This window comes from Cetorhinus maximus, chromosome 5 (assembly GCF_964194155.1).
Source record: "Cetorhinus maximus chromosome 5, sCetMax3.hap1.1, whole genome shotgun sequence".
Lineage (NCBI taxonomy): Eukaryota > Metazoa > Chordata > Chondrichthyes > Lamniformes > Cetorhinidae > Cetorhinus > Cetorhinus maximus.
In genome coordinates, this window is record NC_135883.1 from 39,930,740 (window position 1) to 39,958,617 (window position 27,878).

The window sequence follows — 27,878 nt, forward strand, 5'->3', positions numbered from 1 at the left end:
ATGTCAAAGAGATAACTTCACACTTTCCCACATTGTATTCCATCTGCCAAATTCATGCCCGCTGAACTACCCTGTCTTGATCACTTTGCAGTCTCTTTGCATCCTCCTTACTGCGTAGTTTTCCACCTAACTTTGTATTGTCAGCGAAGTTTGGTACATTATATTCGGTTCGCCTAACTAAGCCATCAATATAAATTATAAAGAGCTGAGGTCTAAGTACTCACCACAGTTGTAGCCTGCCGACCCGAAAATGCCTGGTTTATTCCAACTTTTCTGTTCATTAACCAATCTTCAGTTCATGAGTCATCAATACCCAAATCCCATGAGTCCTATTCAGCAGAGACTGTGCACAAGTTTGAATATGTGGGCAGCTTACTCCATGAGGGAATAGCCCTTAGGTACTCCAAGCTGAGATGGCATGAGGACTTCAAGTGCTGTAGATCCCTACCCACATTACATCCCCAGCCTTTTGGAAAGAAGGGGAGGGAAGCAGAGAAAAATGGAGATGGAAAGCGGAAGTAGCGTTTTCAGAGCAGGGTTGAGTGTTTGGCGGGCGGGCGGGGGGGTGGTGGAATTTGGAGAGATCAGCTGAGCAAAAGCTCTGACAGAGCACAAAGTCCAATGTCACCTCCTCTCAGCAGAAGACAGAAATCTAGATTCTGGAAACCCATACAAACGAGGTAATTTAATTTTCGACTGAATTTGGATCAGACATTGCCCCAACCATATCTAGCAAATGTGCAGACACTTCAGCGGACTATTCACCCATTAACATTGCAATATTCCCCTCCACAGATTCGGCAGGGGGAAAAAAAAAATCCCTGATTTCAAAGACCACAAATCCATTCATTAATGGTGTGGAGCTGCCAGCGCCCACAACAGCTGTTTGGCTCAATTTGGAGCCATTACATCAACAAGAAATTGAATTTATATACCATCTGTCACATAATTAAACATCACAAGGCACTATTATACAAAATAACCTGCAATAAATAGGGCAACTAACCGGCTACAAGGCCAAGGGAAATATTGAGAAACAGCACCCTACCTTGAATGATTCCAGTTGTTGGTTGATGATGTCTGTTTCTGTCCCAACGCTGCCCTGGCTCTCCTCATGCTCCTCAGCAATTTCCATCAGTTCATTGAGCGTCTTACATCTACTGTCAAATTCCTCAACCCGAGCAAGGTTGGTATCCACCTGCTCCTGTCTGATCATTGCCCTGTCCAGCAGTTTATTGCACTGTTTGCTTAAAGCATCCAAATCCCGTTTTAACCCCAGTAAATCTGGAGAACTTGCCGACTCCAGCATCTGCTTGCCCTCTTTCTTTGCACCTTCAATGCTTGCTGTCAGCTCCTGAAGTCTGACAATGAACTCTCGGATGCCATCCTTCTGGACACGTAGACAGCCCAGATCCCTTCCCACGGGAGCCATGCTGTCCAATTCATCGTCGAGGTCAGCAAATAAGGAAAACATCTCCCGGATATTGTTTTGAAACTGCCCGATGCCTTGGAGCTTGGTCTCCAAGAAGCAGCACCTTTCCCGCACTTGCTGGCTCACCGATCCATAATCCTCTTGCAAGGTGTTGGCCTGCTGTAGGATCAAGGACGTGCCTGCTCCATCCGAGGTACCAGCAGCCAATCTCTGAGCAAGGCACTTGACATTTTCCACTTGTGGCGTCAAAGCCTGAAGAGCCTTCTGCTGGGCATTCATGTTGGTCAGGCACTTATTACTGTATGCCTGGGGTCCTAGGGCATCATGGAGTTCGAGTTGCTGCTTGGCTCCGTCTAGTTGCTTCTTAGCATCTTTGAGAGAATTCTGAAACTCCTTCATGCATTTTGCCATCTCGTCCAGGGCATCGATTTTGAGGCGGAGCTGTTCATTGATCAGATCAACCTTCTGATTGACTGAAGCCTTCTCACTCTGGATATCGCCCAAATCAGCCTGACTAGCTTCAATCAAGCTATCGGCAGCATTATTTAGAGACTCTAATGCCCTCCGATGTTTGTCCACATCATCTTGTAAACCTCTAATGTTTGTCAATGAAGACTCGATTTCTGTGGCATCACTGCAGACTTGTACCTGAGAAGCCTTTGCTTCACACTCTTGTATCCATGGTAGTAAGTGTTCGACACATTCTCTGTACTTTTGGGATTTCTGGAAACAATCCCTCAGCTTTTCTTGTCTTGCTTCTACGTGCTTGGCCAGTTCTTCCCAGTCGGCTCGGAGGGTTCCCAGCCGACCCTGCAAGGCGGTTTTCTCAGCCCCGGGCTGCATATTCTGAAGGAGAGCCTCACCTTCCACGAGGATCATCTCGTAGGACCCAGCTTTCTGGGCCAAGGATTTCTGAAATTCTGCCTGCTCATCAATCAGCAAGTGCAGACGCTCGAGTTTGGCAGATATGGGAGCTCTTTGGTCCTGCTCGCTGCGCTTTCCACCCATCCAGGACTGAAAATCATCGAACATCTGCTGAAACTGCTCGGAATTAGCAAGTGCTGACTGAAGCTGATGGACTCGGTTTCCTTTACCAAAACAAAATTACGGCAAAGTGTTATTTTATGATGTCTATTGATTCTCCCGCCTGAATAGAATATACTGCGCAGGAGGAGACCTGTTGGTCCACCATGCCTGTGCCAGCTCTTTAAAAGAGTTATTCAACTGGTCACATTCCCCTGTTCTCCTACACGGCCCTGTGAAATTTTCCTTTCCAAGAATTTATCCAATTCCCTTTGGAAAGTTAGCATTGAATCTGTTCCGCTGGTCTGTGCAACCCAGATCATAATTACTCACTGCATTAAAAACAAATCTCAACTCCACCTGCACCCTCCCCCCAGTTCTTTCCAATTACAATAAATCTGTGTATTCTGATTACCAACCCTCTTGAACATCTTTATTAAATGGCCCCTTAACCTTCTCTGGTCTAAAGAGAACAGCCCTAGCTTCTCCAGTCTCTCCAGGAAGTCCCTCAGCCCCGGAACCATTTCAGTAAATCTCCTCTGCACCATTTCCAAGGCCTTATCCCAATTCCTCAAGTGTGGTGCCCAGAATTCAACACAGTACTCCAGCTGAGGCCTAATCAGGGTTTTATAAAGGTTTAGCATAATTTCCATGCTTTTGTACTTTATGCCTCTGTTTATAAAGCCAAAATCCATATGCTTTTCAAAACAGTCTGATCAACAAGTAATTCCACCTTCAAAGATTTGTGCACACCCAGGTCTCTGTTCCTGCACCCCTTTTAAAATCGTACTATTCAGTTTAATGTTGCCTCTCGTCATTTTTCCTTTCAGATGCATCAAAAATCATGTATACTCTCATTTTAACATCAATTTTATGCAGGCTAACTGGTCATTAAGCCAACGAGGTTTTTGTGGTCTCTGTGCAAAATAGTTGCCATGTTTGTCTATACGAGACCTTTTTCACTCCATTAGCAATTCATTGGTCACCAGTAACACGAGCCTTCTGAAATTAAGAAGGCAGAACCATTCCAACCCGCCCAGTGGGCTTAGAATGTAGCGTTTTAAAATAAAATAAAAATAGCAACTATAAAACATAGAGGCAGTTTATAGTTAGGCTCCACATCAACTTAAAAAATAAGAAGTTAAAACGAACCCGAAGAAAGAAATTGCAGGGGTTAACAAGCATGAGAGAAATACAGATCAACATTTCAGATATGTCCCTGGGTCACTGTAGTTCAAATTAAATTGTTAACTTTGCTCTTTTTCTGATCCTGTGTCCTTCCAGTACTTGCCATTGTAATTTCAGATTTGTAGTATCTGTGACTTTTTAAACTCATTGACCAGCTGAGTTTGAATGCATTCCCGTAACACACGTTCTCTGTTTATTAAATGCTCAGATTAAACCGCTCACCTGCTCTTTCCTCCAGATCTCGGAAGGGCTTCAAGACATTGTCCAATTGCCTGCTAAGCTCGGCTTTCAGGTACTGCTCACCGACGAGGGTTGCGATCTCCTCGCAGAGTGTCTGGGCCTCCTGCACGCATTTCTCCTCCCGCTCCACCTCCGACCGGATTTCACTGGCTACCTCCAGTTGGGATTTCACAGCTTCGGGCTGGGAGCCGATGGGTGGCTGACTGACCAGCTTAATGTCCAGGGCTCTCAGCCTGCCCGAGAGGTCACAAACTAGGTTCTGGTACCGGGTGCTTTTGATGATGGCCCGATCAATGAGGTCGGATCGGTCAACCAGCTGCCCTGTCAAGTTGTCCCACTTTTGCATCACGGCAGCCAGCTGGTCACTCACAATTTTGCAGGCCGGAGTAGGGACATCTGACCGACTCAAGATGCCGTCGGCCGCTGTTTTCAGCTGTTCATGTTGTGGTTTTCGAGTCTCAAACTCCTTGAGCAGTATCTGGGAACGAGCGAGAGAAAAATCAACACAAAAGGAGCAAGTCGTTTGAGTCACAGTGAAGTATCGGGACCAATCTCAAGGTGTCAATCTTAATAACAGTTTTGAATGATATGGAATTGCAAGGGTGAAGTTTAAGTGGTTTTATTTTTAAAGTCGTACCTGAGCCCAAACTTATTCTAGGGTATGTGTTTGTTATTTGTAATCTTATGGGGTACTGGTGCATTCACATCATCCATCTGTGTGAATCACACACGTCTAAAATTGAGAAATAGTCTTGTATTATATTTCTTTGTTTAAAGCATTTGAGCATCACTGGCTAGGCCAGCAGTTATTGCCCATCCCTAATTACCCTCGAGAAGCTGGTAGAGAGCCGCCTTCTTGAACCACTACAATTCATGTGGTGTAGGACTGTGATAAGGAAGGAGTGTCTCAAAGTCATAATGGCACAGAAGGAGGCCATTCAGCCCATTGAGTTTGTGCCAGTTCTCTGTACAGCAATAGAGTCAGTCCCATTCCACGACTCTATTCCTGAAGGCCTGCGCAGTTGAACTTTTACATCCTCTTGGAGAGGAATTCCAGAGGTTGGCCCTAATCAACAACACTTTAGAAAGTGAGCTGGATACCCCCAGGAATATGGAATGCTGCTTCTTGACTTCAACAGAGATCTTTGGCATTGTTAGTGTCAGGACTTTACCCTCTCCAATGGTCACCAGAGACAAGATAAGCATTTGCACTTTGGGACAGCAAGGGGCTGTCATCAGAGATGTTAAAGGCAGTTTTTCCAGTCAAGAGGCAAGATCAAAGAAACCGGAGGATCTTTTTATTGCAGTGAGGGGTAAGAGATCTGATGGACATGTGGAAAATCACAAAGGTTTTATAGAAGGAAAATAAGGAAAAGTCAATTCAATCATTCAGTGAATTAGCAGCTAGAACCCACACAGTTTAAAGAGGGAAAGGTTAGGATAATTAAAAAATATATATATATGTCGGGGATTAAATGAATAACGGATGTCCTACCAGAAACAATGGTGGAAACAGAATTCTTAATGACTTTTTAAAAAGGAAGTGGATAAATATTTGAAGGAGAGTTCATGAAGAAATGGAGAAAAGGCAAAGTAACGGGAGTAAGTTGAAAGCTCTTTCCAAGAGCATGATAGCTGAACACCCACTTTGTGTGCTGTAAAATTCTGTGACTCTAAAACAAAATTGAAATCCTGGCATTCAAAAGGTACACACAAATCATCAACACAGTCTCTGGGACCAGCACGTGCTAACACACGACTTCCCTTGCTCACCGAGAATAAAGAGCCCCTCCTGTTAACATCATAACAAAACCAGGGAAGCTTTGGTTGACCCTTACTTTGTACGGTATAGGAAATTTATATCATTCCACCTGACAGTCATTTTAGCCAATTTTCACATTCTTCTTGCTCCCAGTACATGGAGTTAGAAAATATGATTGGATATATATAAATTTTCCCAAGTTGTTGAATGCAAGAAGCCACTTTTCTCTGTTTTTATCTCATCGCTGATACTTTGATCAGGTTAAAAAAATACTTTTAAACAATTCATATTTCCCCACTGGCCAGTAACTTAGAACCTTACAGCACAAAATGAGGTCCTTTGGCCCATTAAGCCTATACAAGCTCTTTGAAACTCTTTCGAGTTATCAACAGTCACAGATTGCAACTCTTTCAAGTACAATCACAGTTCTTGGTTTTCCGGGAGTGGGACAATAACCCACAACCTTCTGATTCAAAGGCGAGGGTGCTATGAACTGAGCCACAGCTGACACCTCTAACAAGCTCTTTGAAAGTGCTGCCTAATTACTCCCACTCCCCTCCTCGTTACCCCACAGCCCTGTAAGTTTTCCTCCTTATCCAATTCTCTTTAGAATTTCTGAATGTGCCTCTCTCCACCCTTTCAGGCAGTGCATTCCAGATCACAACTCACTGCATAACAAGAAAACTTCCTCAACCTCTTTGATTTCAACAGAAATGTTCACCCAAAGAACCAACATCACTTGTCAAGAACGCCAGTGGACAATGTTGCTCCTTACCTGAACTTGTTGTTTTTGATTATTCAACATATGTGGATCGATGGAGAGTGGTCCGAGCACGTTCATCATTAGTTCCTTTTCAACAAGCCACTGGCTGAGCTGCACCTCTGCTGTTTCAAACTGAAGGAGGAAACTGGACGACTCCTCCAACTTCTGCTGCCGGTCAGCTGCCGACTGGCTGACCTGTTGCCATTTTGAATCTAAAAACAATATAGAAAATGTAAGTTTTTAAAAAAACTTTTCTTTGCCAACCAATTTTTTTACAAAACAAGTGTTGTGAACATAATGACACAATTAGTGTTTAACGGGTCACTGTTCTGGCTGGATGAAACTACTCATAGAAACGTTGCACACATACAGGAGTAAAAACAAGCGTGTGAGCAAAGAGTAAGTGGGCGAGCACAGGCAGAGAGTGACAGAAAGACAGTTAGAGTATGCAGAGAGAAAACGCAGAGTGAGCAGAGAGTAGAAGAGAGCACATGCAGAAAGAGAGCAGGATAGAGCATGCACAGAGCGGGCACGGAGTAACGCAGAGTGAGATAGAGCACACAGAGTGGGTGCAGAGTGAATTAGAGCATACAGATGAGATAGAGCACACAGAGTGAGATAGAGCACACAGAGTGAGATAGAGCACACAGAGTGAGATAGAGCACACAGAGTGAGATAGAGCACACAGAGTGAGATAGAGCACACAGAGTGAGATAGAGCACACAGAGTGAGATAGAGCACACAGAGTGAGATAGAGCACACAGAGTGAGATAGAGCACACAGAGTGAGATAGAGCACACAGAGTGAGATAGAGCACACAGAGTGAGATAGAGCACACAGAATAAGTGCAGAGTGAATTAGAGCGCACAGAGTGAGATAGAGCATACAGAGTGAATGAAGAGTGAGGCAGAGCATACAGAGTGAGTGCAGAGTGGAATAGAGCATACAGGGTGAGATAGAGTATACAGAGTGAGATAGAGACTGAGATAGAGCATACAGAAGAGTGAGACAGAGCATACAGAGTGAGTGCAGACTGAGATACAGCATACAGAGTGAGATAGAGCATACAGAGTGAGTGCAGAGTGAATTAGAGCATACAGAGTGAGTGCAAAGTGAATTAGACCATACAGAGTAAGATAGAGCATAAAGGAGGTAGAGCATACAGAGTGAGGTAGAGCATACAGAGTGAGATACAGCATACAGAATAACACAGAGTGAAGATAGAGTAAGAGAGAGAGATAAAACACAGGCAGGGAGGAAACGAGAACATGCACAGGGATAGAGCACGTGCAGAGAGCTCATGGAGAAAGTGGGAGCAAAGAACGAGTGCGTGGGCTGAGAGCACACACATGCAGAGGGAGGAGGTGAGGAAGATGTGCAACGCACATGCAGTGAGAGAGATAAGTCAGACACACAAAAGCAGAGACCAAGTGAATGTATGGCACAGAAAGAGATGAGAGAGGAAACATGCACACAGCATAGATAAATATGCCATACACCTGGTGAATGGTGAAATTATTGGTGCCCAATGTAATAAAGAGCGAAAAGGTATACAAGAATGCAGTAGTAGCAAGAGAGAGTGAGAATAAGTACGTCCATTGTATATTTCCCTAATTATTTTTGAAATATTCACTCAAGATACGGATGTCACTGATAAAGCCAACATTTTAACCATTCCTAGGCACCCTTGAGAAGCTGGCGGTGAGCCTTTTCGGCTGGAGTCCATGTACTGAAGACACACCCACAGTGCTGCTTCTGAATGTCCTCAATAAATCCAGTGTTGCAGAACAGGCACTATCGGGCAACTCACATGATGAACCCAAGAATTTCTCTCAACAGTCTCTGAATGCACCTGTTGGGAATAGTGCTGAAAGACAGTACAGTGAATCAAGTTGACAGGAGGCATCATCTACCTACCAAGGAAGAGGCAAGCTCTCCACAGAAAGCAAATGTTTCCTGCATTAAGTTAACCTCTACAACAAATGGAAACAGGAGAATTGAGGCACTAAATAGTGACTACTTTCACCTGTGCAGGTAGATGTAGAAGATTGGTGTGAACTTAGAATGGGGACAAACAGCTAGGACATTTAAAAACAGGAAAGCAGCAAGTGCCACTGGGCTGGTACTCAGCACCATTATGTCCCTGATCCCAAAATGTCTAAAATGGGCTTTGATAGCAAGATTTTCCCACTTAGTAGTCCAGAGTTACCCAACTGCTATGTGAAGAACCTTAAATGAAATTGCTTAAATAATCTGCATTATTTCCCTATTTTGCTGAATAAAATATTGACATCATGCCAGACTAAGAATTTTCTCTATCAGAAACATTGGTATCGAGTGTCCAATAGCTCTCAAGTAACAGTTGGTATCTCCCAGTGCCAGGTTGTACACTGGTATAACTCCTGGTGTCTAGTGCTGACAATAGATGCACAGGTCAGACATTGATCCCATATCCCAGCTTAGCACAGTGCAATAACTCATCAAAAAGTAACATGTAGGGAGAAAACTGCACTATTTTCAGAGGCTCATCTGTATTGTGTCAAGTTGACTTTAGGTTTAGCACACAACCGACTCACAGCAGAAAATGGAATCCTGCTCCACAGAACATATTTATAGCTTCAAACTATGTCCATTTATAAATTTCAGCAACAGGGATTAGAAGAAAACCAAAGCTTTCAAAGTCCCTGGAGCTGCTGGTGACAGATTGAGCTTGTGGTGCATCTGATAAATATTTACTCCAAAATCAAACAAGGAGCATTAACGTTACTTAGCTGAATGGCGAGGCAAGTTGAAACACCGGAAAACTCGAATTCGTGTTGCAACGCGGCAGCAGACTTGTGCACGAAAGGACTTAATCCATAAATGGGGTCCTCTCACCCACTATTTTTTAAAAGGAGCTGACTCAATCGATAATTTCATCGCACCATACATGGAAGGAGCATCACTAACTTCCCAGGATGAAAAAAACAGTAAAAACTTGGAAAAAAGGAATACTGGTCCGAATTGTTTTTTTCCTTCTGGGTTGCCTGACCTCATCAGTCTAAAAGAACCAACAACAATTTTAGGGACCACTTAGGAGAGATTTCTTTTTAAGAAAAGGTTTTCCTTTCATACATTAGGGTCTGTGTTTTTTTCTTATTCTTTCACGGGATGTGGGTGTTGCTGGCTGAGCCTTCTTGTACCACTGCAGTCCATGTGGTGTAGTTACACCCACAGTGCTGTTAGGAAGAGAGTTCCAGGATTTTGACCCAGCGACAGTGAAGAAACGGCGATATATTTCCAAGTCAAGATGGTGAGTGGGGCTTGGAAGGGAACTTGCAGGTGGCGGTGTTTCCATGCATCTTCTGCCCTTGTCCTTCTAGCTAGTAGAGGTTGCAGGTTTGGAAGGTGCTGTCGAAGGAGCCTCGGTGAGTTGCAGCAGTGCATCTTGTTGACGGTACACACTGCTGCCATTGTGCATCAGTGGTCAAGGGAATGAATGTTGAAGGTGGTGGATGGGGTGCCAATCATGCAGGCTGCTTTATCCTGGATGGTGTCAAGCCTTAAGTGTTGTTGGAGCTGCACTCATCCAGGCAAATGGAAAGTATTCCATCACTCATGGAGTCAGGAGATGAGTTACTTTCCACAGAATTCCTAGCCTCTGATGTTGATAGTTGGGGATTCAGGGATGGTAATGCCATTGAATGTCAAGGGAAAATGGTTGGATTTTCTCTTGTTGAAGATGGTCATTGCCTGCACTTGTGTGGTACGAACATTACTTGCCACTAATCAGCCTAAGCCTGGATATTGTCCAGGTCTTGTTGCATATGGACACTGACTGCTTCAGTATCTGAGGAGTTGCGAGTGGTAACGAGCATTGTGTAATCATCTGCGGACATCCCCACTTTTTTTTAATCTTTCATGGGATATGGGCATCACTGGCAAAGCTGGCATTTGTTGCCCATTTCTAATTGCCCTGGAACTGAACATTTCGGAGGACAGTTAAGAGTCAACCACACTGCTATGGGTCTGGAGTCACATGTAGGCCTGACTGGGTAAGGATGGCAGATATCCTCCCCTGAAGGACATTAGTGAACCAGATGGATCTTTATGACAATCAATGATAGTTTTATGGTCACCATTACAGGGACTAGCTTTCAATTCTAGATTTTTTTTTATTAATTAAATTTAAATTCCACCAGCTACCATGGTGGGATTTGAATCTATGACCCTGGAGCATTAGCTTGGACCTCTGGATTACCACTATGCCACCATCTACCCCCTGAACCTTATGGTGGAAGGAAGGTCATTGATGAAGCAGCTGAAGATGGTTGGGCCTATGACACTACCCTGGGGAACTCCTGCAGTGATGTCCTGGAATTGCAATGATTGACATCCAACAACCACAACCATCTTCCTTTGTGCTAGGTATGACTCCAACCAATGGGAGTTTTCCCCCTTATTCTTATTGATTCCAATTTTACTAAAGCTCCAAAATGCCATACTCAGTCAAATGCTGCCTTGATGTCAAGGGTGTCACTTTATCCTCACCTCTGGAGTTCAGCTCTTTTGTCCATGTTTAGACCAATGCTGTAATGAGGTCAGGAGCTGAGGGCCCTGCCAGAACCCAAATTGAACATCAGTGAGCAAGTTATTGCTAAGCAAGTGTCGCTTGATAGCAGTATTGAAGACACTTTCTATCACTTTACTGATGATCGAGAGTAGACTGATGGGACAGTAATTGGCCAGGTTGGATTAGTACTGCTTTTTGTATACAGGACATACCTGGAAAATTTCCACGTAGCCAGGTAGATGGCTGTGTTGTAGCTGTACTGGAACAGTTTGGCTAGAAGCTGGGCTAATTCTGGAGCACATGTCTTCAGTACTATTGCCGCAATGTTGTGTGGGTCTTGAGATTCTAACTGCTCAGTCAATCCAGGTGAAGGTTGTGGAACTGATTGTCTTCCTAATGCTGAATTCTTAATAGTGCCTTTCTTTTGTCAAGCTTATGTATTGCTGCCAATATACTTATGTTAAATAACCAAGCTTCAGGCATAATATCTGGGCACAAAAGAGGCATTACAGCTTGTTCAGGAGGAGGAGAGTGGATTTCAACCTTGTCTTGATTAAATAAAGGATAAAATTTTAAAATGAGCAGGCAGCTAACATGCTGAGCAATTTGGGATTTGGATTTAAGACTCTGCCAGGATATAAGAAGCAAAAATATTATTTAACAACATTTTTCACAAAATAAATAAATGGAAATAATGACATGTAGGGAGTGCAATGTTGTAACAAATGAAAATGTCCCATTGCATTGGATTTGGCAGTGGTTTTGACGACTTTACAGAGGGAAGAAAAAGAGAAATCACTATAGTCGGTGTTCCTCACATGTTGAACTCCCATCACTCGATTTGAGGTCTTGTGTGGTACATTTTGCAGCTCCAGATATAGATCTTAATTTTCTCTGCCCAACTTCATCTTTCCAACATAACATTGCAGAGAAGAGGTTTGTTGGACTTCTACGAAGTCCGGGGAAGTGGGAGGGAGAAATGGGGGTGAGAAGAAAAAGTGGGAGGGAGAGATGGGGAGAGGGTGAAAGTATGAGGGAGGGATGGGGGGTGGAATTTTGTGGCCCCTCCCGCCAGCGGGATCTTCCGGTCCCACCGAAGGCAGTGGACTTGTGAACAGCTTGCCTCATTTTCCAGCACCGCTCCCGCTGCACCGGGAAGAGGGTGAAAGTGGGAAGAGGGCGAAAGTAGGAGTGAGAGATGGGGAGAAGGGTAAAATGGGAGGGGGAGCTGTGGGGGTAAAGTGGTGGGGAGGTGGTAAGTAAAATGGGAGAGGAGTTCAGGTAAATTGGGAGGGGGAGCTGGGTAAAGTACAATTGAGAGTTGGGAAAATGGGGAAGAGGGATAAAGTGGGGGGGTGGGGGGGGGGATGGGAAGAGAGAGAAATGGGACGGGAGATAGAAAAAGTGAGAAGTGGGGAAGGTATGGAAGAAACTATGGGGAGAGTTTCTTGCTTCCAACATTGATTTTACGGCAGCCAGCTTTGAGGTAGGTTACAGATTGACCTAAGCACTTTCCACAGAATAATATGAAGTAAACAGAGATCCACTTGGGGAACAGACTTTGTAAACAGTGTAGAACACAAACAAAAATGCTTTCAGGGAGAAGCTCAAAAGAGAGATACAGATACAAATGGAAGGTATGTCAGGCATTCAATACCAACCATTCATTAACTGTACAGCAGAGAAAAATACCCTTTTCATAACAATAAGCATTTCTGCTGCATTCAACTTTCCTACAATTCTCATTTATGTTTTATGCCTATTTCCTTGTGTCAACAGCATTATTCTTTTTGCAACAAGTTACATTTTGTTGAGCATTAGCGTTTCACTGAGAAAGTGCTCATACAACTCGTCATTTTCAATGAAGAGACAAGGAAACTATTTAGTGTGGAGTTAATCTTAAAAAGATTATAAGAGGAATAATGAAGAGATTACAATAAAACGGCCACATAATGGTTGCATTTAAATTAAGGACACAGGTTTGTTTGTGCATTGAACAGAAAGGTCAGCACTTTCCCAAAGGCTTTGTTTCATTCTACAGTAAAGTTTGTGTGTCTCAGCAACATTCAAATCGTGCCTCCACTCCAGATCAAGCTTCCTTGACCATGTAACGCGTTTGCTAATAATGTAGTAAGCTAACTAGCAAGCAGACAAACCTTACATATGTGGAAAGGGTGTTTCCTCTTGTGGGAGAATCTAGAACCAGGCTGTTTGAAAATAAGCGGTCACCCATTTAAGACAGAAATGAGGAGAATTTTTTTTGGGGTCATGAGTCTTTGGAACTCTTCCTCAGAAGGTGGTGAAAGCAGAGTTAGAGCTACATAGATTCTTAATAAGCAAGGGGGTGAAAGGTGATGGGAGTAGGTGGGAATGTGGAGAAATCAGATGATCTTATTGAATGGTGGAACAGACTCAAGGGGCCGAGTGGCCTACTCCTGCTCCTAATTTATATATTCGTATGCACTCTTTCTTCCTGTTCCTGTGTTAATTCTTAAAATAAGGCTATTATAGTTCATTGGCTGTAAAGCACTTTGGAGCATCTCAACGTTGTAAAAGGCTCTTTATAAATCAAGTATAGTACTTTAGTATAAAATGCTAGAAATACCAAGCAGGTCAGGCAGCATCTGTGGACAGAGAAACATTTAAGAGTTAACATTTCAGATCAGTGCCCTTTCATCAGTTCTGATTCTGTATCTCTCTCCACAGACGCTGCTAGTCCTGAGTACCGTAAATTGTATAAGTCGATCCCATTTCTCCAGCCCCAAAAATCATGTTTTTGCATTTGCTCAGCATATAAGTCGGCCCCCCCCCCCACCTTCCCTTTTTCAGCCAGGACATGTTATTCTTGCATTAGTAGTCAGCCTCAATTTTTCACCCCACAAAATTGCATGTTTTACTTACTAGCACCTTATAGCTGGGCGTAAGGGATCAAGCAGGCGTTGCAAAGGTGCGTGTGAGTTTAAGACAAGGCTATTCTGCGTCAGACAGTGATGATATTTCAAAGTGGCCACCACCCAAGCCCCTTGCAGGCAGTTCAATTTTATAGTCAGCGTACAAGTCAAAACCCATTTTTGGAGGGATTTTGAGGCTTCAAAGATCAACTGATATGCCGACATCAACGGTGTTTCCAGCATTTTCTGTTTTTATTTCAGATTTCTAGCATCTGGGGTATTTTTCTTTTCTGCACTCTTTTGGCCTTTCTTCCATATATCATAAAAATAAGTCTCCACTACAAAGTGATTAAAATATATTATAGTTCAATTTGAATACTCAGGAGGTTTGAAGTGTTAAGCTCTCGAGAAATGGGCTTTTTCCAGTTCTATGCATCCAAAGACTGCATCAAGGAAAAGAATAGGCATAAAATCAGCCTTAAACGAAGTAAGAGCCCATCCAATACAACAAGGTATCAAGCTCAGAACTGCCTTAATCTCCGAACCAACCATCTTTTTGGCCTCCAAGTGAGGCTGACAACTGCTGTTGTATTGTGCAAAATTCAGTGTGCTGGATCTTAAAATTAGAGCTAGACCATTTAGGAGGGAAATCAGGAAGGGTTTTTTTTCACACAAAGGATATTGGAAATCTGGAACTCTTTCCCCCAAAATGCTAGGAGGTCAATTTCAATTTTCAAGACTAGGATTGACAGACCTTTGCTGGGTAACGGCATTAAGGGATAAAAGGTGTGTAAGTCAAGATGAGGTACAGATTAGTTATGATCGGACTGAATGGTGAAACAGGCTCAAGGGCTGAATGAAGGGGCTACTCCCATTTCTACATTACTGTATCCCAGATTGATTCCAAAGGTGAACAGGACGCAATGTTTTAATCCACCATACCATACCAATGGGAAATTGTGGCATATTGGTAATGTTGCTGGACTAGTAATCCTGAGACCTGCTAATGCTCTGGGTACCAAAGCAGCCGGTGGAATTTGAATTCAGTTAATAAATCTGCAATATAAAGCTAGTCTCAGTTTCATGGTCACTATTACCATCATCGATTGTCGTACAAACCTATCCAGTGTACTAATAGGGAAGGAAATCTGCCATCCTTACCTGGTCTGGCCTACATGTGACTCCAGAGCCACAGCAATGTGGTTGACTCTTAAATGCCCTCTGAAATTGCCTAGCAAGCCACTCAGTTCAAGGGCAATTAGGAATGGGCAACAAATGCTGGTCTTGCCAGTGACACCCATATCCCATGAAAGAATAAAGGAAAAAAAAATTCCAGTGGTTTTAACTAAGAGAATAGATGACGTTTTAGCTAGCTAACAAACACATCAAATAGCTGATATTAAAAATAACTACTTCTAAATGGTTGTCCAATAAATAGATTGACACATTACTTATATCATCCAACATCTGCCTCCATTTCCCAGCTTCAGGAGCGTCCGTGTTCTCCTCCAGCAACAACGCCAACTTCTCTTTTACCTGTCCAACTTTGCCAGTGTTTTGGTTCAACTCGGCTTCAAATGCCTGCAGCAAAAGGAAATTGCTAAGATAAATTGCTAATCAAGATCTAGATGCCTTTATTTTCAATTCACCATTTAAACCCAACAACAAATGAAAAGCAAACAATCAAAACACTATTTCTTACAGTTCAATCAGACAGATGGCAAGAAGCTAGTACATTGTTTACCTAATATACAGCCACTGATTATTTAGTAGAATGAAATACACTTCTTTTAATTAAGCACATTACTCTATAATTCCTCAAACACTAAAAACGTGAGACACAAAATAAGAGGGTAGTGGAATATTTATAGCGAACAGTTCCATTTTTCTATCACATGCCTAACTGTTTTGGCACATTTTTGGCATCTGAAAGACCTTTTTATGTTTCTATTATTTTTAAACTTTCTTCTTGTTATCCTAAATATAGATAAATACTTGTACTTCAAACATTTTAGTGACAGTGATGTCACTTAGTGGATGGGAAACCAACACCAATTAGAAAGGAGGCAGAGTTGAGCATTAAAGAACAAACTCAAAATGTTTGTATCACTCTACAGAAACTTAGCAATCGCTCATCGCCCACCCCAATGTCCAGACCACTGCATCACCCACTGTGAAAAATGCCACAATCATCTTCTTACAGGGCACCATAATTGGTGACTTTCTCCAAACCCAGTGACGTAAAAACGGAGAGTTGCACACTTCAATAAAACCTTTCGCTTGCACCTCAGGGTGGAAAAAAGAGGCTCACTCATAAGCTGGGAATTCATAGCAACTGGTTTGAACTTCAGTCTTCATCGCACTCAACAATTGGTTGGTATGGGGAGACTTTTTATTCAACTACTTATGGGCGTGTATTCCTTATACTGTTTTCTCAACCGTCTTTCATGTTATGTTGTTCCCACATGTGACCTAACCATTCTATTGGGGCTGGCTTGACAGTTTGGCTAGCTGATCTTTCTTGCCTGTTATTTTTCTACATTTGTAATCAAGGAAGTATGTGGATGGCCTCTGCCTTCATTATTTGGTTAGGGTATTAGCAGACAAAGAAGAGTATCGTAGCTTGACTTCATAGAATCTAACAGCATAGGAGACCTTTCAGCCCATCATGCCTGTGCTGGTGCTTTGAAAAAGCTGTCCAATTAGATGCACCCCTGCTCTTTCCCCACAGCCCCACAACATTTTCTTTTTTGAAGTACTTATTCAATTCCCTTTTACAAGTTACAATTGAATCTGCTTCCGCAACCCTTTCAGGCAGTGCATTTCAGATCATAACAACTCACTATGGAAAAAACAATTTCTTTGCACCTGGTACTTTTGCCAATTGTTTTAAAGATTCTCCATCCTCACATTTCTTGTTTCAGCCCTTCACCCACCAACCATATTAGAAGAGCTGTGTTAATTCCACTTTCTGATTAAAAGATGGCCTGAAAGAACCTCACAAACTGAGGAAATAACACGGGTGAGAACTTACACCATTTTCATCAGCACAGCACGCCGGTTCAATGTGCTACACTGCCTGGTCCTTTAAAATGTTCATGCAATTTGAACCAAGAATACTTGGATAATAGGCAATAAACTAGCAAATTTTGATAACTGGCCTCTGTCCAGCTGGATTAACAGGATTATTAGCAGCTTGTACATCATAGCCAACTCTAAAGGGTCATTGTGAGTGTACCCTACAAGGCAATTCAAGCTCATGGAACAGCTAGCTCAATTTCTTTTTAAAAATTCATTCTTCCTGGGGGGGGGAGGGGTAGGGTGAGAGTGGGGAATTGTTTTGGTTTACCCTACTAATTACAAGGATAATCTGTTCATGTTTCCATCATTATTAATGCAATTTTCAGATGCCCAGTACTGCCTGGAGGTCATACAGGTATTAGCCATGAGTCAGTGGTAGACTTTCACCTCAGAGGCAGCAGGTCCTGGGTTCAAGTACACAAAATCTCTGCCAGGACTTCAGTGCAATGCTGCGGGAGTGCTGTACTGTTAGAGGTGCCACTAATTCGGTGAGATGTTAAATCAAGGTCCAATAGACCCTCTTGGGTGAGTGGAAAAGATCGTGCAGCATTAATTTGAAGAGCAAGGAAGGCCCTAGCCTATATCTAAACTCAACCAACATCACTAAAACAGACTATCTGGTCATTATCACATTGCTGTTTGTGGGAACTTGCTGGTGTGTCCAGGTTGGCTGTTGTATTTGTACTTTACAACAGTAACTACACTTCAAAAATGCTGCACTGCCTGTAACGCGTTTTGGGATGTCCTGACGTATATGTATAAGTCCTTTCTAAAAGAACAGCCAATTCACTACCATGTTATGAGGCAATGGAAAAAAAAGTTCAATTGAAAAAAAACTTTTACAGCTCCCGAGCAGGATCCAAATGAGCAGATTTTATTGGATGGTGGCTTGATAATATTCTGCTCCTTACAACGGTCCTGTCACATTGTAATTATCATTAACTGCTTTAGAACCGAGTAGTACTGAGCTAAGCAGATGGCTCTGTATTGCTCTGAACTTGGGTAAAGCAGAATAGTGTTTGCTGGTATTCAAAGGCTAGGTTTCTGGTTTGATTAAAATTGGAAACTCCCAGTTTGTTTCACACTGATTGTGGTTGCCTTTAAAAGCCAAGACTGCCTTCTCAACAGTCTCTTAAACAGAATGTAATACACTGTTGGATTAGTTAGTTCTCCCTCCTTCATTATACTGCAACATAACTGGTCCTACCACATCCATTTCTTCAACTTCACTTTGAAGATCATAAGTGCAATGACACTGTTATCACAAGCACAACATTGCTGACAAAAGGAGGATCAGTCACAGCAGATTTCATTGTGGAACTTGAGTGCATAATAAGCAATGATCAATGCTCAAACGCTGCAATGGATTCTTCCCCAGCCACCTCCATTCTAGTACCTATCCCAGTACAAGATCAGAAAATAACTTAATAGAAAATTGTGTGAATCCACATCATGGCTGCATTGTGCCAGCACCCTGATCTTCAACACCATCAACGCATCACAATTCATCATATCCCATTGCAGGTTAACATTACTGCAGGTCAAAGGTGATCAAACTACATTAAGAAAATGAAATAAACAAATAACTAGCAATAAAGTATTGGGCTAGATCTTTCTGGAAAAATAACTGCGTTAACAATGCACGCCGTTACTGATGTGCAAATTGGTCAGCAAATTCAGGGGATTACGGGATATGCCGTGATGTACCATAACTTCCAAATCTTCCTGGTAGATTGACGCCATTCTTCTATTTGATTCGCACAACCAACATCACACCTTTAGCCTCCTCACTACTTTTAAGAACTTGCTGAATTTGCACATTAATTGCTCATTCAACTCATTGCAGAAAATTAGGGCTGGTATTAAAGAATTTAAATACCTCTTTAACAATATACTAATTGTTAATGCAATGCCAATCAACCTCTAGCCCAGAAAGGGAACAATTTAAATGGTTCAATCTCATTCCTGTAGGTAGTCAACTATTCGAGGCTTTTAAAATGCCAGATTTTACCTTTTGTTTTTTTTACTTATTTTTTTCATTTTGTCTCTTTTTCTCCATCTTAATCTAATCTTCCATTGCCTCTCTCTATCTCTCAATTGATTTGACTCTAATTCACCTTATTTCCATCTCCACTGCTCCTGTTACTTTCTCAGCCTTAAATCTCATTGGTTGGGGAGATGGACTGCTGATTCTGCCATTGACCAAGATTCCAGATGCCTCTGTTGTCCTCACTGTACTGTTACTAGCTCACAGTGCCAGCAACTGATGGGGCAAAAAATTAAGTTGAAGGGTACAGGGAAAAGTCCAACTAATGATATAAGCTGTGAGATGTTCCACCTTAGCAAGATCCAACCCATTAAAGTTTATTGTAAAATTTATCTTTAAAAAGCCTTTTTTAAAAAAAGGTTAATCTTAGCCAGTAAAGTTTGGCACTCCATTGACATATTTAACCAGGGCAAACAAATTTTATAAAACATACACAACACACACCTTATGTTGCTCAACCTGTTCCTTTATAGCTTCAGTCTCAGTTGGTAATGTATCCCAAGATGCTGTTTTCTTGTCCATCGATTCCAACCATTCCTTGACCAAATGGGCTTCCTCCTGGACTTGCTGCCTTTGAATCAGCATGGATTCCAGCTGGCTCGCCTTGTCTTTCAGCAAGCCTCCCACTTCTTCATATTGATGATTCACATCTGCGATGTCTTGTTGGATAGCAATCAGATCTGCAGCCAGGAAACATACTTCAGCATCTCATTGATGACAGTTTTTTTTGTAAAAAGGCATGCCTTAAATCAAATACTCAACAAGTTATAAAAGTTATGTAAATTCAAAAAGTGTCTGGTTTAAATTTTATAGTTCTGAGCTCCGTGACTCCAAACAAATTTGGAAAAGTCAAGTGTCATTTTCATTCTTACAACTAAAGCAAATCCTAAGTAGTTCCACTGAAGATTAAGAGGCATTATCCCAAATATAGCTGTTCTTGTTTATATCCAATTCCTTTTTTTAAAAAAGCTGAAAGCAAACTAGTCCAGTTATGGCGCTGGCTTTTGAATATATTATAAAGCTGGTCTCTAACGAAGTGTGAGGAGTCTATTATTTCTTGCTTTATTACAGCTGCAGTTTCAAAAGGGAAGCAAATAATCTAGTTTTTAACATTGAGGGTTAGAATTGAAATGGCCTTGTGTTTAATGATCATTCTCAGCAATGCTCCATCACATGAGTGACCAGACCTAGATTTGCCCTTGATTTCAATCATGTTGGGGTATGAAAATTCCCCCTGGGGAGGAGGAAAATAAATAAAACTGATAGTTTCCAGAGACCCTTCAATCCTATAACTTAGCAGACCTGCAGAGAGTTGGATTGACATGTGGGGGGTGTCATGTTTTTATAACAATATAAAGGTACCAATCACACATAAGGGATGGTGTAAACATGTTGTGGGTTCATTTATTGCGACTAGGCACATGAAAATATTTATGCATGGGTACAAAGCTTAAAGACATCAGAGCTGTGTGTGCTGTGTTTTGCTCACAGCCAAAAGTGAAACTGAGACAGGATCACAAGAAACACTTCCTTTCTAGTATTGGCATGTTGCTATCCCTTAAAGGCATATCAAAACAGAGAGAAAAAGACTATGGGCAGAATTTTCTGCCTGCTGGGCAGGCGGGCCTGACCCGATCTCCGGTGGGCGGGGAGCCGATCCCCGCCGGAAAAGCGGGTCCTGCCGCCATTTTACGTGGGTGGGCCAATTAAGGCCCGCCCAGCGTGATGTCCGGTGGGAAGCACTATGTGCTTCCTGTGCGGGCGGGGGGATTCCCCAAAAGCGAGAGTGCGCTCTTTCGCGCATGCGCATGAAAAAGCGCACATCTCCCTGAGGCTAAGTGCTGCCTCAGGGAGATCGCTTACACTTCTAAAAATATGAAAATTAGAAGAAAAAAAAATTCCCTAACATGTCCCCCTCATGTGACAATGTCACATGAAATGGGATATGTTCATAATTTACATTATAAGTTTATTAAACTTTTTAAATCCCTAAATGAAACCTCATCCCGCCAGTGGATGAGGTTTCATGTTTTTTCTATTGCCTGCCGGGGCTCCTGGCCTGCCCGCCAACCTTAAGGTTGGACGGGCAGGTCCCTTAATTGTTTTAATGATCCTGTCAATGGCCTCAATTGGCCACTGACAGGTCGGTGGGCACACAGCTGATTTGGCTGCGTCCCCGCCTTCCTGAAAATTTAAATGGGGCGGGGTGACGTCAGGGGTTCCCCCCAACGTCATCCCGTGTCATTTTACGCATCGGCGAGCAGGCCCCACCCCCTGCTTGCTGATGGCAAAATTCTGCCTTATGTCTCTTGCGCTTTGAAGCTACATTGTGCCTCTGGGTATATTCTCTTGGCTGGCTGATGGAGACTCTGACAAAGGCCTTCGCAGTGACACTGAGGAGTGAGATGCCCAGGCAGTTGTATATTTTGTATTTTCCATGGAAGGCTAGAATTAGAGGAGCTCAGGCATCTTGGATAGTTGTGGGGCTGGAGGACGTTACAGAGATATGAAGGGGCAAGGCCATGGAGGGATTTCAAAACAAGGGTGATAATTTTAAAATCAAGGGGCAGAATTTTACGGCCCCATTTCGGCGGGGACGTGACTGTAAAATGTGGCGAGCCATTATAAACCCCATTGACTTCAGCGGGAATGTAAAACCCCGCTGTTGTAAAATTCTGCCCAAGATGTTTCCTGAACAGGGGCCAGTGTAGGTCAGCGAGTAGAGGGGGTGATAGGTGAACAGAATTTGGTGCTTGTTAAGATATGGACAGCAGAATTTTAGATGACCTCGCATTTATGGAGAGTGAAATATGGGAGGCTGACCAGGAATGCATTTGAGTAGTCAAGTCTCAGGTTAACAAAGGCATGGTTGAGGGTTTCAGCAGCAGGTGAGCAGAGAGAGGGGCAAAGTTGGGTGATGTTACAGAGGTGGAAGTGGGCAGTCTTAGTGATAGCACGAATGTGTAGTTGGAAGCTCATTTTAGGGTTAAATATGGCCAAGATTGTGAACAGTCTGACTGAGTCTCTGACTGTTGCCAGGGAGATTGAGGTGTGGAGTTGGTAGCTAGGAAACGGAGTTTGCAGCGGGGACCACAAACAGTGACTTCACCCTTCCCAATGTTTAATTGCAGGAAATGTTTGCTCATCCAGTAGAGAGGCATTTAAGAGGAAGGCCACCTGAAATGAAGAATGGGAAAAATTTTCCCCCCATTGTGGGGTGTGGGGCGGCGGCGGAAGTGCGGGAGCGATCGGGCAGGCTTCTGATCGGCACCCCCTGATCAGGGGCACACCGCCATTTTACAATTAAGGCCCACCCAGCGTGGCGTCCACCAGGAAGCGCTATGCGCTCCCTGTGCGGGTGGGGGGGTATTCTCTCAGCCGGGGATGCGCTCTTTCGCACATGCACAGGGAAGAGCGCACAGATCTCCCTGAGGCTAAGCGCTGCCTCAGGAAGATCAGCTCTGAATTAAAATTTGCAATAAAAATGATAGAAAAATTTCCCTGATATGTCCCCTCATGTGACACTGTCACATGGCTTGGGACATGTCCATAACTTTAACTGAAACTTTATTAAAAATTTAAGTACCCTCATGAAGCCTCATTCCGCCCGTGGATGAGGTTTCATGCTTCTTCTGAAGCCCGCCAGGGCTCTCGGCCTGCCCGCCAACCTTAAGGTTGTATGGGCAGGTCCATTAATGATTTTAATTAGTTTCTCAATGGCCTCAATTGGCCATTGACAAGTCAGCAGGCGCACAGCTGACTCGGCTGCGCCCCCGCTGACCTGAAAATTGAAATGATGCCGGGTGACGTCAGGAGTTTCATCCGACATCATCCTGAGTCATTTTGTGTGTCAGCGAGCGAGCCCCGCCCCCACTCACCGACCAGAAGATCCTGCCCAATGAGTATCGCCATCTTGTTTAAACATTCAATATATCAACAATATTCCATTTGCAAGAATTTGGTTCTAAAAGTTTGCTACACATTGAATGCTTGACCATACCAACATCAACAAGGGAGTGGAAATCTGGAATTCGCTCTCCCAAAACGCTGTGGGTACTATGGGTCAACTTTAAAATTGAAATTGATGGGTTTTTGTTAGACAAGGTATTATGGTTCCAGGAAAAATCTGGATAAATAGCATTAAGATACAGAATAGTCATGATCTAACTGAATGGCAGAACAGACCCCATATTTGAAAGTGCAGCTCCATGAATGGCCCAGCCAGGAATAACCAAAATTTCACATTTTCAACATCAGCATTAAAAAGCTCAGCTGAGGCTAGATATGATGAAATACCATAAGGGTGAATCACATGTGGATTCCTTTGCTTTAATCTCAAGACAATAACTTATTTTAATGGAAAGTTTGCATTCTTCCTCCTACCCCCTCCTTATCCACTATTTCAGTCACTTGTTTGATACAGTAGATCACTTAATCCTCCAGGATTGTCCAGGAATCTCTAGGAATTTCAGCTTAATCTCCAGGGTTTATTTTTTTCATTTTCTTTAAACACTCTTGTTTATTAATTCTAAAAATCTTGGAAATGGGGATGGCGGCATAAATGCTGTTTGAGCTGAAAGTGAAGGTTCATTTAATCGAGTGAGAAGAATCTATTCACTTTCTGTTTGATATGAGAAGGAGGGGAATCGCGAGGATTCATGGTTAATAACAGGAGTGTGGGGAGTGTGGCAAGAATGTCACGTGATAACTCGAGGACAACATCCAATCAGGGACCCCCAAAACTGACCACAGTGAATTCAGTCGAACATCACTTCCTAGAAGTGAGGACAACACAAGAACCCTACTAGGAAATGGCACCTCATGGCCCAATCAGAAGAGCACCTACCATCCAATTCAATGATTCAAGCTTCACCACAGCAAAATTCATAGGCCAGGATTTCCTGGTCGGTGAGTGGGGTACGGGGTGCAGGGTCCGCTCACCGACACGTAAAATGATGTGGAATGACGTCGGGCAGGACTCCCGACGTCACCCCGCCTCATTTCAATTTTCAGGTCAGCAGGGGCTCAGCAGAGTCAGCTGTGCGCCCGCTGACCTGTCAATGGCCAAATGAGGCCATTGACAAAGTAGTTAAAGTGATTAATGGACCTGCCCGTCCAACCTTAAGGTTGGCGGGCAGGCTGGGAGCCCTGGCGGGCTTAAGAAAAAGCATGAAACCTTATCCACGGGCGGGATGAGGTTTCACACAGGTTTTAAAATTTTTGATAAAAGTGTCAATGAAAGTGATGGACATGTCCCAACTCAGTGCCACGTGAGGGGACATGTCAGGGGAATTTATCTGTTCTGTTTTTAAAATTTTTTCCAAACAGGAGCCAATCTCCTTGAGGTAGCACTTAGCCTCAGGGAGATGATTGCGCTTTCTCATGCGCATGCGCAAAAGAGCACACTCTCGGCTCAGGGAATCCACCCCCTCCCCCCCACAGGGAACACATAGCGCTTCCTTGCGGACGTCACGCTGGGCGGGCCTTAATTGGCCCACCCACGTAAAATGGCAGCGCGCCCCCGATCGGGGGTGCCAATCAGAGGCGTGCCTCCACGCGCCCGCTCCTAAACTTCCCCCCCACCCCGCCGATGGAGGGAAAATTCTGCCCATAGTGTGGCCAAAGGAGGCCGTTCAGTCAATCATGCCAATGGAGCTTTGAAAAAGAACTTTCAACTAACTTTAGATTTAGGTTTAGATGTAGGTAACCATTTTTCCCCACAGCTTTCTTCTCGACATGGCACAAGAGACAATTTTGTCTGTGACTCTGGAACAGCCAGTCGCTCAGGGCAATTCACCAAAGTGTGAGTGACCCATGGTACACGTAGCAAATTTTCCTACCTCACTATTATCTTTGCAGACGAATTAACCTCAAAATATAAAGCCACATTAAAATGGAGGATGAATTTATACTATCTATTTGAGATATTTACAGGAACAGTGAATTGCACTCTTGACCTGTTTTAACACAGCTTCATAGTACAAGGAAAGGAAATCCTTGTTTTGCAAATGATTAATCAGAGATAGTAATGAACTAAAAATACTTGAAATTTGGGATTTTTCACAGAAGTGTTTTTGGCCATATTAATACATCATTTCATGCACTGTATTAACTTCTAACATGAAAGAAATTCAGAAGTTGATATTGGACTCATGTCCCATTTTGATATTGTAATAACAAAACTTGTGTGGTTTAAATTCTTTTTGAACCCATTTTCTTAAAAACAGCAAAACTGTCAAAAAAAACCATTCAAGTATTTCATTAGAAGATTGGACTGTACTCAGGTTATGCAACTTGTAAGGTGGTTTCCTTACCTTTGGAATCACAGACAGCAGAGTCTGCTCCCCCACCATTCACCACTTGTGTGTCTGTATATTGGGCAAAGAAAACATCGTTAGTTGCATCAAACACAAGGCCAACACTCAAGCAAAGTTCTCTCTGACCTGTTATGCACAAATGAAACTCAGCAAAAGACTCAACAAATAGGCAGAGAACAGCTTCTTAAAACTATTCAGGTTAAATATTTCTAAGCAGAAGAGAAGTTATAGATGTAACTTTCACCAACTCAATTTGGAGCACCAGGTGATATTGGACCACAGGAATAGAAAGAGGCCATTCTGCCCCACAGGTCTATTCCACTAATCAATTAGATCATAGCTAATCTGTATCATAACTCCATTTGCTTGCCTTTGTTATATAATCCTTAATACCTAGCAAAAACCTATCACTTGCAGTACGTAAATTTTTGATTGACCCCCAACCTCAACAGCTTTTTTGGGGAAAAAGTTTCAGATTTCCTCTACTGTGTGTGACAAAGTGCTTCCTGACATCACCCCTGAATGGTCCAGCTCTAATTTTAAGTTTATACCCCCTTGTGCTGGATTCCCCCCACCAGAGGAAATAGTTTATTTCTATCTAACCTATTAAATCCTTTAATCATTTTAATTACCTCAATTAGATCATCCTTTAATCTTCCATACGTGAGAAAATTGAAGCCTAGTCAATGCAACTGATTCTTATAATTTAATCCATTCGATCCAGTTATCATTCTGGTGAGTCTGCGCAGCATCCTTTCCAAGGTCAGTTCTTCCCAGGTGTGGTGCCCAAACCTGAATGCATTACTCTAAATGGATCTATTTTAAACTGGTTAAAGCCTAACAGTGGGTGCTGTACCAATGGATTTACAGATTCAGTGTTATTAATATGCCATGTTATTCCAGCCAATGACCTCACGGTTATTGAGATCCATGTTTTGAATTCAGGAGCTTTTAAAGAAATTCTCCAGCATGTATGGCAAACTTCATATATTTCCAACTGTTCACAGTTGCTGAAACACAGTAGTCTCGCACGGTATCTAATTGTGTTTGTCACCAGAAGGCCATTTAGCCTAATAGGTCTCTCTCTTTTGACTCCATTGCCCCACCAAATCGCTCACTCCCAACTCTCCAATATTATAGTGGATTGTATCTTTAATACATTTGTACCATCCACTTGACCCGCTTCCCCGGTATCTCATTCCACAATCCTACCATCCTTTGGGTGAAAACAGTTCTGCCCGATTTCCCCCATAACACGTACTGAGCTTTAAACTACATATTCACTTCCATGAATTTGCTGCACAGCCTCCCATTTGAAATTGTAGTTTAGCAAAATGATGTTCTTGCTGCTTATTTTAAGTTTTTTCACCTTAACAGCCTTCCATAAGAAGGGTAACCACCTGTGAGTATTTCACCCAGTGAAATCTCCTGTGACAACAGCATCAACCCAGGTAGCGCTTGGTCAGTTTATATCAAGGATCATTCTACAGAAAGAATGCTATTAAATATGAAGCCATGAAAAGGGAGCAGAATTACAAAAACACGCATGGAAACCCCTGGCGAATTAAACTTTTATATTTTATGCTTAATCACAAGGATATTTGTGTTACAGAAATGACTCGTTTCCATGTTTAATTAAAATAACTTTTTTTTAAAAAAACTGAATTACAGCAGCTCATTAAACCACCAACCCATGAAATGAAAAAGCTGAACAAATATGTCTAATATCTATATTGCATTGTAGAAATGTAGGGGATTCTGCCTAGAAACATTATTCACTTAAATATATGAGCTTATTGACAGATTGTAGAATGTAGGTCCAATTGGAAATAGTGCGGATTTACGGCATTCCAATAAATCTTTTATGAGCTATTGTGGCAAGAATCCATTCACTTGACTTCATACATCACTGATTAAAATTTGTCAAAATAGCATATTTTTCAATCTGCTGCGCTGGTATACAAAAATAAAACTGTAATCAGGTTGAAAATTCCAACAAACAATTTTCATTCCAACCATCAATCACTGAACTGTAGCTATTAAATAATTTAGGTTTTAACAAGAGAACTACGCTGATTAAAATATCTGCCAAAACAATGCATGTGACATTCAGCCAAAATACACAGACTGCCTACCTGATTTGAATATTGTCCTCGGGTGGGCTGAAGAAGTCAGTGTATTGATTAGGTGACATAAAGCTGATCCTTTCTGATTAATTTCCTCAACCTCGGAGGCCTTCGATGACCACTCATTGAGCATGACCTAAAAAAAATTCCAGAACTGTCTTTAAGTAAATCGTCTTGCTGCACAAATGGTTTAATTCCTTGTGCAACAAAAAAAAACTGAATGAAGAAGAGGACCAGAAATATCTGCCTGCATTACCTCTGTGGTAATAATGAACATAGAAGAGCAAAATGGTCGTTTCTTCACAAAACTTGTCTTTACCAAGAAGGCAGATGCTACCCAGGCCATGATGACTGACAAAGAAACTCTGTCACTAGAAGGGTTCAAAATTGATAAGGAGGAAGTGTTGAATAGCCTGACGGTACTTGAAGTTGACAAGGCACCGGGACCGGACGAGA

At 42.6% G+C, this 27,878-nt stretch overlaps 1 protein-coding gene across 29 annotated transcripts in view; it reads right to left on the bottom strand.

Moving 5' to 3' along the window:
- The window catches only part of dst (dystonin), a 568,493-nt gene that overhangs the window by 146,679 nt on the left and 393,936 nt on the right, over nucleotides 1–27,878 (bottom strand). For all 29 annotated transcript variants that reach the window (XM_078541812.1, XM_078541821.1, XM_078541818.1 and 26 more), the window contains 7 exons: nucleotides 27,432–27,558; nucleotides 25,294–25,347; nucleotides 19,424–19,659; nucleotides 15,303–15,432; nucleotides 6,421–6,620; nucleotides 3,866–4,361; nucleotides 1,049–2,520 (listed from right to left, as the gene is read on the bottom strand). In XM_078541812.1, coding sequence (XP_078397938.1) covers nucleotides 1,049–2,520; nucleotides 3,866–4,361; nucleotides 6,421–6,620; nucleotides 15,303–15,432; nucleotides 19,424–19,659; nucleotides 25,294–25,347; nucleotides 27,432–27,558 — 2,715 coding nt within the window. The remainder of the gene's footprint in view (nucleotides 1–1,048; nucleotides 2,521–3,865; nucleotides 4,362–6,420; nucleotides 6,621–15,302; nucleotides 15,433–19,423; nucleotides 19,660–25,293; nucleotides 25,348–27,431; nucleotides 27,559–27,878) is intronic.